Source organism: Hippoglossus stenolepis, chromosome 13 (genome assembly GCF_022539355.2).
Source record: "Hippoglossus stenolepis isolate QCI-W04-F060 chromosome 13, HSTE1.2, whole genome shotgun sequence".
Lineage (NCBI taxonomy): Eukaryota > Metazoa > Chordata > Actinopteri > Pleuronectiformes > Pleuronectidae > Hippoglossus > Hippoglossus stenolepis.
Genome location: NC_061495.1, coordinates 15941408 through 15953101, shown reverse-complemented (window position 1 = coordinate 15953101; position 11694 = coordinate 15941408). Strand labels below are relative to the sequence as shown.

Here is an 11694-nt window from a genome sequence, read left to right as displayed (position 1 = left end):
TAACAAACACTCCGTTTTGTGCAGTCATTTTAGATTTTTCTACGGAAGCCCCTGAAGACCCCAAACATCTTTCAATTGTTCTATCTTGTGATCACAAGATAATTATCTAGTGGAAATAAGATATTTATCTTGTCAAAAATGTTTCTACTTTTTACCACAGGACATGAACGCAGCACATGAGTTAATGAAGCTGGAACTGGTTTAAAAGCTTAGATCTAAAATCGAAAAAAAGCTGCATAGAAAAGGCAGAATATAAAATATAACGCCCCACATTATTATTATTAATATTATTATTAATAATAATAATAATAATAATAATAATAATAATAATAATGTCTTATATTGACAACAAACTCTCAAATAGAAAAGCTTGTTTGGCTTATTTAATTTCCTGTCCTGTTGATTTCCAAAGTCTGAAGAACTCTTTTCAGGAGACTCTTCACTCTGTCATCACTAACGGTAAAGCTCGTGTATAAAAACAATACAAGCCTGATGTGACGAACCAGGCCAACTTGTTGAGTAAATATTGCCCTGAGTTTGGCCTTGCAGGTGCAAATAAAGTAATACGTGAACAACATGACTCTGAAACTTGGCTGTGGACTAATCTTTCCTCCTTTATTAACTTGGGAGACCAGTAATGAAGTAAAAGCATAAATATAACCATCTGAAATGTGGCAAGGACAAGAAGATTCTATTAGATTGTTTTATCTCCAAAGTAGTATTGTCCTTCTCTTTGGGACACAGTCATTTTCAATAATACAAACACTCGTTTTCTGACTATGAACTTGATAATATCACTGGATAAATAATATTCACAATATGCAAGTGGACCTCTCCTTTGACTTTAAAAAATAAATAAATAATGTTTTCTCATTGAATGCTTATGCTAGCTTGAGTTTTTCTTTTTTTCCCAATTGTTGTTTATTTTCTTTAAGTTAGGTAAAGTTTACTACATAAATCTGTAGATCAGAAGTCACAAAATAATTTAGAAATATAAAGCCAATGGAGACATCAACGTACCAATTCAACAAATGTCTGTCTGTGGAACATATATGACTCGCGAACCATTCATCTAATAACTCATCTAATTTGCCCCAGTAGTATGCAAATTAGAATAACATAATGTTAAAAATTAAAATATGTTGGACCGGTAACAGATCAACCTACCTGCCAGACAACACATAGGGCAATTTTAACAAGGGCAATCAAAACAAATGGAATATAAAGCAAATGGGAGACATGTTATCCAAATTTGAATAACACAATGTTATAAATAAAATATGGAGGAAACTGTGGTGATGACTCTGCCTCCCACACAACACTCGTAGAAAATCCTGTACTGTTGCCTACTAGCCAACACTGGGGGGAAAATCCGTCCCTCGCCTCCTCGCCTGTTCACCTACTTCCTGTGTCACCTCAGTAACTTTTGAAGTCCAGACTGAAGCAGCGGATCTGAGGAGTCAACACTGAGCCGTCGCTCCTGGAAATGTCGTCTGTCAGCGGAGCTTGTGCGAAACGAGGAATATTGTTTACGAACTAGATCCGAACTTATTTTCCCACGAGTCACAGGACAGCAGGAGCTCTGTACCCGGCCCCCTGTCGCCCGGTCCCCCGCAGCATCACCCGCACCATGCCCGAGGTGTCGAAGATGAAGAAGCCCGACGTGAAGGTGGTCATCCTGGGGGACATGAACGTGGGGAAGACGTCGCTGCTCCACAGGTACACGGAGAGGAAGTTTAAAGACACCGTCAGCACCATCGGAGGGGCGTTCTTCCTCAAGCAGTGGGGGCCCTACAACATCTCGATATGGGACACAGCCGGTAATGACCTCCCCTCTTCGTCTTTTCTCTCCCACCGTCTGTTCTTTTAACTCTTATCTCGTTTTCCTCACCTGAAAACGCGTGATCCCTCCACTTGAGGCAATCACTGGCATGTGACCGCTGCTCGGGCTGCGTCATGAGAACCTGTGGCTCTGCTGCTGGACGTGTGTTATTTACTTTTAATGACAACAACATAAATTCCTGCTCGATGACAACTGTTCAGGTTAAAACATCGCAAAAACAACACGTGGATCGAGCGCACTGATGTCAAACAACCTTTGAAAACAACTTTAGATCTAATCTCTCAATCTATGCACAGCCACACAACTTGTTACAGCAACACCAGGTCACGGTAACTGATTGATTTTTGTTTATTTGGGAACAGATTCAAGTTTTAAACTCTCAGAAATTTAGGGTTTAACAGTGTAAAGTGACGTTTAACTGTTAATAAGATACTTAACATAGTCCGCATTAGGTTTTGCTGTGTTATATTTATTATTGCCACCCAGATTATTTGGGTAGAATTAATAATGGGGGGAATGTTACTGAGACATGGGGCACTTCTGACTTCATGTCAAGCTAAGTCTAAAATGAAATCAATATATGTTTAATCAAATCTACTTTATTGTGCTACAGCAGCTGCAGAACAGTACATTGTGTAACACACAACAAAAGGTTGAAGCATTTTCTTAAAAACAAAGACCTGTTTGTCAGTTGATCCAACACACGTCACTCATCAAGTCAATTCGATGTTAGTTTTAGTTTCACGTCACTTTTAAATTGACAATTTTTCATTTCTGGCAGTCGCTCAGACCATCTGAGAATTTTATTTTTTAAACACGTCAGCTCTTGGCTTTGGAAATCTGCGATCAAAGTTTTGTCACACACACGTGAACTTGTGCTTCTCCTGAACTTCTGTCCTACAAACAACCCCGAGGATCACGAGAGCGCCGGTGTTTTAAGATTCATCGTTTCGTAACTCAAGTAAACCAATTTTTGGTCTTTCTGTCAGCTGTGACTGGAATAATTGCACATTACTGCTGACGAATAAAGCTTCTAACCGCTCTACATTCCAGTATTGTGTAAACATAAATTACTGTTACTCTTCTTAGGCAAATACACACGTCACTGAAATGGTTGGTGAGCCATAGAGATAAGGGAAACGCCACCCTTGTCACCAGTGAACCATTTCCTGTCTCTGTTCCCGAACTTCAACAAAAAATGAAGCTGTGACACAGGGTCATATTGAAACCTGGTCCTATGGGGCACAGTTTCACATACATTAAGACGTTTCACCGACTTAAAAACTGACTACCCTGTTCCTCTTAATAGTCACATGACAGGGTGATGACAGGAAACTTGACTCCCCCATGCTCTAACCTGCCCTTTCCAAATGTATGTGCAATACTACTTTCCCAGAGGCAAGAGAATGACGAAGTTAGGGTTATACAAATATGCAAAACCGAGTATCCTTCTACTGCAGACTCTTTTTACTCTGATGCATCCCAGGAGTTCTTTTTGTCATTGGACAGAACATGAATTGAAACACAACATTCATATTCATATTGGAATCAAAATTACTGAACAACATCATCTCAAATATCAACATTGGATGGTTTTCTTGTCCATCATATATTATAGTAAACTCAGTATCTTCCATCTTCTATCAAGGATTTTAAAGATATGACCTCAGGCATCATTTACAATTCTTTCCAATACAAAATGATGAATAGATTAGTTCAACAAACTATCTGCAGATGAAAATATATGAATCACTGGTTGCAGCCTTGGATACTGTTTAATCTGAGCTGCCAGTTTATCAAGTATATTCAGCTTAAACTAATATAGACGAATATAGCAGACCTGCAATATATCCTGTCTTCATGAAGGTTATGTTTTTTGTCCCTGTCCGTTGGTGTGTTTGTTTGCCAGCGAGATTACGCAAAAACTACTGAATAGATTTCCAGGAAACTTGCTGCAAAGATGGGACATGGGCCAAGAAATACCTCATTAAATTTTTTGAGCAGATCCGGACCAGTCGGCAGATACAGGAATTTGTATGTTCATTTCTTTAACATTGTGAAATATGGTGTTTTTTTGTTGTTGTTTTTTTTTAAGCATTTCACAGATTTCCCAGGAAATAATGCACGGATCTTGGTGAGAAAATGTATTAAACCTGGAATATTTAGGGGACTGAAACAAACAGATTTACTGCAGGACTGTTGTACTGGCCTTTACCTCAGAAGACATTTTAAGATGTCTTATCAGAGAAAACATAGGTGTTACTGATATCATTAACAATGGCTTTCTTCAGTTTAAGTGTCTTAGCGCGAAAAATACCTGAAACTGAAGCAGCTAAATGGAAATCAGCTGTTTTTCCACTGTATTTACACCTGTGCCTTTCCTGCTGTGACATGTTGAAGTATCTTCTGTGAGAAAGGCAGATTAGACTCCATTAGTTTTAGTTAAGTGTGCCTAATAAACCAGTAACCAACAGATACCCCCAGTGGAAATGTTTCCACACAATGTCGCCTTTCAGGGATCCTAAATATTTCGACAACAAAGGTTGTTTCTGTGCTCAAACTGCTGACTGGTTGCACAATCTCTCTCTGTCTCTTTTCTCCACTGCTCCTCTTGCAGTTCTTGCCGTAATAGCTATTTGTTTATGTGACTTTGTCTCCGAAGGTCGTGAACAGTTCCACGGGTTGGGCTCCATGTACTGCAGAGGTGCGTCGGCTGTCATCCTCACTTACGATGTCACCAACTGGCAAAGCTTGGCTGAGCTGGAGGAGCGCTTCCTGTCCCTGACCGACACCGCTAACCAGGACTGCATTTACGCCATTGTGGGCAACAAGGCTGACCTCACAGACCCTAAAGCCCAGTTGTCCCACGACTCAATCGGTGGTTCGGAGGATCAAACCCAGTGTGCGGAGGAAAGGACAGAACCACAGATTCTGTCCGCGTGCCCAACACCCCCGGCCTCTCCTGCATCCCTCTCTGGGCTGATCCTACACAAACAGGTCGCCCACGAGGACGCGGTGGCTCTCTATGGGAGAATACTGCGCTACAAGGGCCTGGAGGACCAGAGCAGCCTGCCTCCAGATAAGATGTGCTTTGAGACGAGTGCCAAGACAGGCTACAACGTGGACGCATTGTTCGAGACACTGTTCGATCTGGTGCTGCCCTCCATCCTGAGGAAGAGAAACGAAAACCAGGAGTCTCCCACAGTCGACCTGGAGGTGTGCAGGGGGGCAGGCGGCAGGCGGGCCAGATCGACCTGCTGCTAGAATCTGCCTGGACGAGGTGGAGAGGCTGCCACAAGCAGAGACTTGTTTTTAGCAAAAGACAATCAACACTTTGGTCTAAGCACCAAATACTTACTGTGATGGTACCAATGATTTGCCTTGATTAAGACGCAATAGCATGAATCACCTCCCACTAACACTTACACACACAAACACACACACTTTGATGCTACGAAGATGGTCAGAAAAGTTCAGTGTCCTGAGACATTTCCTTTTTGAATATTGGAAATTAAAGTGCTTCCTCATCACTCTGTGCTTTTTGAAACCTTCCACACTAACGACTGAAACTGCACTTGTATCCCAAAGATGTGTCTGTGGGCAAATAATGCACATGAGTCAATCACTGCTATTTTTAAAATTGAAATTTAACAGCACTAATTGTTAGTTGGGTGGCACATTTCACTGTGTTTGTTAGAGTTGAGCTGTAGGGGTTTTTGATAAATCACAAAGTCTTTTATTTACTGATCTTTATATTTTATTGCCACTTTTGGAACTTTTTCAATGAGTGTAAATAGTAAAAATCCCTGTTAAATTTTTACCTATGCTGTCGTAATAAAGATTTTTATTTTGCAGTTTGCCTGGTCAGTCAGATTAAGAATTCAGTATTCAGATACAAACTCTGTAAAATGTATAAAATCCGCTGCTGAAATTACGTGTTTTTACAAATACCAGCGTCGGCCCTAATCCTTATCGCCAAAGGCTCTCAAATCCCATCTTCGTTGGCGTCATCTCTTTTCTGTCCTGAGATCTTTGTGTTCCTCCAGCTTTGCATTAGCTGCGTGTTAGAAACATCAACATGCCCACTCGCTGGCTGCAAATCTTCCTGCTGTATTCACAAATGCGTCACTCTGCTATTTTGCGGACGTTTCTCTAGGGGACTGTCAGGATAAAGTTCAGCAAAAATGTGTGGAGCAACTGACTCGGACATTTGCACTCTCACATACAGCTCCTCCTAAAAAACGTGAGTTAAGTGACACAGAAATATAACAAACAATATTTATTTTTTACAGTCCAATGAAAGGAAATTAACATAATTACATTGCAGTTAAAACAAATGTCAGTGTTTTTCCATTCGCATCAAACTGTTTATTTCCAAACAAGTGAATGTAGATGAAGTGGAACATTTGACCTACTTTCTAAATTGGGTGAAATACTAACAACCCCGGATCAGGGACCAGACCGAGGATTTGCTGCAGTCAGACCTTTGATCGAGGCTGTTCACGTTCTGTTCTGTTGCCAGCGGTTAAATAATTAGTAGATTTGTAAAGGAAAAGGGAGTGTGGCGTGAGTCATGTTAGATAAGGCATACATTTAAAACTCTTAGGGACCTGGGTCAAGTTGGTTCAGCTGGTTTAAATACAAAGAGAATCAGTGCATTGTATGAACATTCGGTGCAAGAAAAATAAAAGAGCTGCGGTGCTACTTTTGCAGTAGTCGGATAAAGGAAATGCGTAAAACAAGTGTCGTATTATAAAAATAGGTTTTGTAAGAGCATTGGAATAAAAGCGGTATAGTGAGACCTCAGATGACACTCATCATATGGCTGAGAAGTGGGGTCAGTGGTTTTATGGCCCTATAAACAATAAAAACATCTAGATAAACTGAAGCGGTGCATACACACAGGCCTCTTTGGTTCAGCTGTACGGTGTCTGATCTGTGTCATAGTAGCTGAGGTAATAAGTTAAAACAGTAAGCACCAATCCACATTTAATATAAAATACTTCTCCCATTAATGTTGTTGGCTTCGTTATGTGGCTTCTGATTTATCTACAGTGGGACGTTTCACTCAAAGCTCAAGGAATCACACAGTCATTGTATATCTGAGCTCTATGGGAGAGGGTTTAGCTCCGTTTGCATTGATTTCAATTCGGTATTTCAGATCCCTCACTTTGGTTTTGGTATATCGTGGATAGAGAGATAACACAAGACCACCGTCGACGGATCAATTTCTTTTTGTTTCTGCGGAGTCTCTCACAAGTTCTTCATGCAGACCTGGCAGCGGCTGATGCGTGACAGGAGCTGGCCTGCTTTCAGAGTCTCTGATGCTGGGTTAGCGTGGAACGACTGATCGATGGAGGTTAGCCAGAAGCTCTGCTTGTTAGCGAAGTAGTGGCACGTCCCTTTGGCTCCGTTACACTCGATGAACGGTGTCGTGCGGAAGTCCTCCAGGCAGGAGCCGGGCGATGACAGGGACTGACCTCCGCCCTCGTTTCCTGCTGCTGTGTGCTGTAGAGATAAAGGCGAGAGGGGGAGAGAGGAGAAGCCAAACGTTCAATAAATAACATGGGACATAACGAAAATAACAGTGAGCTGATCTTACAAACAAGTACTCCCTCTTGCAGTGAAAAACTGGGAAAAGAGACAGGAGCTAAAACCAAGTGTTTCAGACAGAGGATGAAAAGAGGAGCTGCAGCAATGGACAGCTTGAGGAAAGCAATGTTTGTTCTGAATATTAACACATGTAAACCTTATCAGGTAATCAATAAAACATAAACCTGAATATGAGCAGAATATGTCTCCATTAAAGTCAGTTCCACGTACATGGACCTGCTGCCAGAAATACTTACTGGTTCATCAAGTGCAGAAAATAATCTAATAATTGCATAACTTGCTTTTGCATGATGTTTGTTAAACAGTGGTTGTGATGTTCTGGGAAATTATTAAGCCTATTTTACAGAAATGTTAGTGACCCACTTTAAAGCTCTGTGTTTTCAGCAGGAATTACGAGGGAAGGGTTTAAATAGAAATTTAATTGAAAAAAAATAGTTTAATGTTGACTGTGATAAACAATGCAGAACATTGCCTTACCCTTCAACACCAATGATGACTAACCAAAGACTTTAACACTAACATTGTAGTAAAACTAAAATATCACCAATATGCAACTGTTTTTACTTTTCCTAAGGTTAGAGTATCATGCTTTAATAATTGACAATAACAGGATGATGGATGAATATTAAACTGCTGCACAAAGCACCAGATTATTCTTCTAACTCCAGAAATGAAGGCAGGACTCACCATGAGGTAGGAGTAACCGATCCACAGGCTGCGCCAGCCGGCCGGACACTGTGGGATGGTGATGTCCTGGCTGTGGACTGCGATGGCAACTGACGGAGCTTCACATACCGAGCAGCGGCTGATGTAGGGTTTAATTTCTCCCTCTTCCACGGGCATCATGGGAAGAGGAGCCGTTGTCGACAGCCAGTAGGATTTATCATTTCTGCTGGCGTAGTAACACAGGTCTCCAGGATTGCAGTAGAGGAAAGGCATGGTGCTGAAGCGGGGGAGGCAGGAGCCGGCCAAACCTGAAAAGGACAAATGGGCCAAATCATAGAGGTATGACACGTTTCATACACAAACTCAATTAATTTAATTCTTTTCATTTTTCTATAAATGACACTAAATAGGAATTATATCATTTCACATTTAAAAAGTATAAACTAAAGCTACCATGTCACAATTGTATGCCTCCGCAAACCAGTGAGGTTGTAGGAGATATGTTCTGCTCTTGAGTTATGGTGTTAAACCCAAGTTTTTGCAGACAATTATAATGTAAAAGTTGACCATTGACCTTTTGGATATAAAAAGTAATTTCATGTGACTTCATTATTTTATCCAAATGGACATTTGTGTGAAAGTTTATACATTATACCGTATTAATTCTTGAGTTACTGCGACCAATGTGTTCTGATAATGTTTGAATGCCCTTTGACCTTTGTGCCTGGCTGAATGACATTCCTGCAAGATGATCCTGGGATGCTGAGATCATTAGAATGTGATGGACGTAAATTAGTGCAGTATATGTACCTCAGGCTTATCATGACACTATTTCTAGCATGGCAGCATAAAAATAAGAAATGTATAAATGAAGAAAAAAAAGCAGATTTTAATCCTAGGACTTGTATTTGAACATATATTGGGAATTCAAAAGTTTAAAATTTTGCTTCACAGTGACTTGATGTGACTTCTGGACAATGTGCCAGAACTGACCTGAATTATGGGGGAACAGTAAATCATAATCTAGAATTAGAGAAGAAGTCGGCGGAGTAATTTAGCAGCAATGATAATCCAGTCACAACGACCTAACGCTAAGATAACGGAAGCTATAGCATTAGACACCATTATCCAACATAAGCTACTAATAGCACCAGACCTGCAGAAAATCCCCTGAATGTACTGACCTGAGTATTAATGCATTTTATAACTTAGGACTTGTTGATGTTTTATTTCTTCCATCAGAACTAACTGCGTTGTATAAAAGGTGCTGAAAACTAAAATAAGTATGACGTCTGCTGCTGATATTTTCCAGCCGTGTGGTGTGACAGAGCGAAGAGCAGGCTTGTACTGGCTGGCATGCAGACTGTAATTAGATTTTGAGTTGGCGCTACTTGTAATGTGAAACATTTTCATGCCCTGAAACTAACTAATTAACTAACCACCAGCAGGACGAACTGATGAGGCCGACCGCTCTGGTATGTCTTCTGGTTCAATGGATCACAATGTCAGAGGAGTGTAATGTGGGGGACGCTCGCCTAAACAGTTAATGCATTCTGACAGGACTGCACTGTAACACACTCACTGGTATATGACAACACAGTGTTTTATCCTTCCAGAACCCTGTTTGTACCTTGTAGAATTTTGAAATGAAATCATTTTATTGTCCATCTCAACTTACCGAGGTCCTGGTTGTGGGCTTTTTCCTGGCCCTCGAGGTACAGCAGACTGTAGCCGTTCCACAGTTTGGACATACCCACTGGACACATGGGCGTCTGTTCTGACTGACTGTGCTTCACCAGTAAGTAGCCGACACTGACACTGCGGCCCGCCATGCCAGGTAACCCGGAGATCCCAGGGCTGCCACGGCGACCTGTTGGGGAATGAGGAGTTCAGAGGTGTTTTTCGCAGAGTTAACTTATCATCCTTAATAATAATATCCAATCCAAAAACAGTTACAAAACATATTTTTAATCATAGATATTTGAAGATTTGAACATTTTCATCATTGTAAGCTTTTCCTCATCTGAAAATAGCATGTAGCATCTCCAGAGACGTTATATAATAAAACATCTCGGCCTTGAGGAACATAAAAGTCATTAGCTCACTGCGAATCATTTTCACTTCAGTGCTCAATGGTTCATTCCCTGAATCAACTCTAACAAAAAATAACAACCACAACTCTCTTGGTGACTGGTTCGCTGCTTAATTCTTCACCTACTTTAAATCCTTTAATCCAGGCTTATCAACCTAATCCTAAACTGCCCCACAGCGTCAGACGCACCTTCCATGCCTTGCAGACCGGGGTGGCCCATTCTTCCGACCTCTCCACGGAATCCAGATGTTCCTGGTGTTCCACTGATCCCGGGCATGCCCTTCTGCCCAATGGGTCCCATGAAACCTGTAGAGTAAGCAGTGATGTGGATGTTGCTGAGCAGGACATTTCTCACTCAGAGATGCTCAACAGCAAGTGTTTTATGAGAATAACTGACCTGCATCACCAGGAGGACCCTGTGGCCCTATATCCCCTCTCACCCCCACCGGTCCATGGAAACCCTGTGGTCCTGCAGGGCCCCTCTCTCCCGGGACTCTTTCGGGAAGTGGAGCAGGACCCTGGCTTCCTGGGTACCCACGGTAACCTGCAGCAGGGATGGATTGTGTAAAGACAAAGACAACAGGGCACATATGCTGCAGATACATGATATCCATTGAGCAGTATACAGTAGTGCCTAATTTACCTGGTTCCCCAGTGTTTCCTTTTGGACCAACTGGTCCTCTTTCTCCCTTCACTCCAGTATGACCAGGAACTCCCATCATCCCTTGCCCCCCTTTCACACCTGCAAGAAAAAAGCACATCAAAGAAGATTGAATATTTCAATATTTGCAGGCTACTTGACTCTTGAATTGTACAACATTGACACTGCAACTAATTGTCTTTTAACAATATTATAATTCTAATATTGTATATTATTATGTTTTATTAATTGTGAAAAATGTATTAGTATGTTGTGTTTAATGTTAGCAGCCCTGTCTGTCGTGCACCATGAACTCAACAAAAACAAGTTCTGAGGTCTTAAGGTTTGTTAGAATGGCAAGAAACTCAACTCATCTCAAAGGTAAACTGCAAAAAACACTTGCCTACTGCCATCAGGTAGTCATACAATCAGTGATACATTAATATTCAAGTATCCTAAAATAATGACGTCATTTAACAATATATTATTATGCTGATTATTTATTCCGTCATATCATATATCGTCCAAATGGCATAGACTAAAATGTATTTCAGAAAATATTCAATATTTCATCCATACCTTTCTTCCCAGAAACACCACTAGGCCCCCTGAATCCAACTGAACCTTGATATCCTTTGGATCCTTTTACACCATTAACTCCAGGATACCCATTACTTCCTGATATGCCCTTTTCTCCAGGGGGAGCGTCCACGCCGGGAAATCCTCTTGGTCCAGGGAAACCTGAGAAACAAATAATTTAGTTTTGATAAATACACATAAAGATCTATTATGCAGATTCAGCAAACAAATATTATATTATATATTGAATCACAATGATGA

At 41.0% G+C, this 11694-nt stretch overlaps 2 protein-coding genes across 3 annotated transcripts in view; one reads left to right on the top strand and one right to left on the bottom strand.

Moving 5' to 3' along the window:
- Nucleotides 1-927: 927 nt before the first annotated feature.
- Nucleotides 928-5697, top strand: rab20 (RAB20, member RAS oncogene family). Its single transcript, XM_035175260.2, has 2 exons — nt 928-1820; nt 4506-5697. Exons 1-2 carry the CDS (start codon nt 1631-1633, stop codon nt 5105-5107), a joined length of 792 nt encoding a protein of 263 aa, XP_035031151.1. The 5' UTR covers nt 928-1630; the 3' UTR covers nt 5108-5697.
- A 410-nt stretch (nt 5698-6107) lies between these two features.
- Nucleotides 6108-11694, bottom strand: part of col4a2 (collagen, type IV, alpha 2) — a 56384-nt gene continuing 50797 nt past the window's right edge. For both annotated transcript variants that reach the window (XM_035175250.2, XM_035175251.2), the window contains 7 exons: nt 11434-11595; nt 10858-10956; nt 10612-10758; nt 10404-10520; nt 9801-9992; nt 8144-8430; nt 6108-7351 (listed from right to left, as the gene is read on the bottom strand). In XM_035175250.2, coding sequence (XP_035031141.2) covers nt 7097-7351; nt 8144-8430; nt 9801-9992; nt 10404-10520; nt 10612-10758; nt 10858-10956; nt 11434-11595 — 1259 coding nt within the window. In that variant the 3' untranslated portion in view covers nt 6108-7096. The remainder of the gene's footprint in view (nt 7352-8143; nt 8431-9800; nt 9993-10403; nt 10521-10611; nt 10759-10857; nt 10957-11433; nt 11596-11694) is intronic.

What these genes read in the sequence shown, in the direction of transcription:
- rab20 (XM_035175260.2), top strand. Translation starts at nt 1,631, where the DNA reads ATGCCCGAGGTGTCGAAGATGAAGAAGCCCGACGTGAAGGTGGTCATC. An exon ending in CTCGATATGGGACACAGCCG is followed by an intron (nt 1,821 to 4,505) that starts GTAATGACCTCC and finishes TTGTCTCCGAAG; the next exon opens with GTCGTGAACAGTTCCACGGG.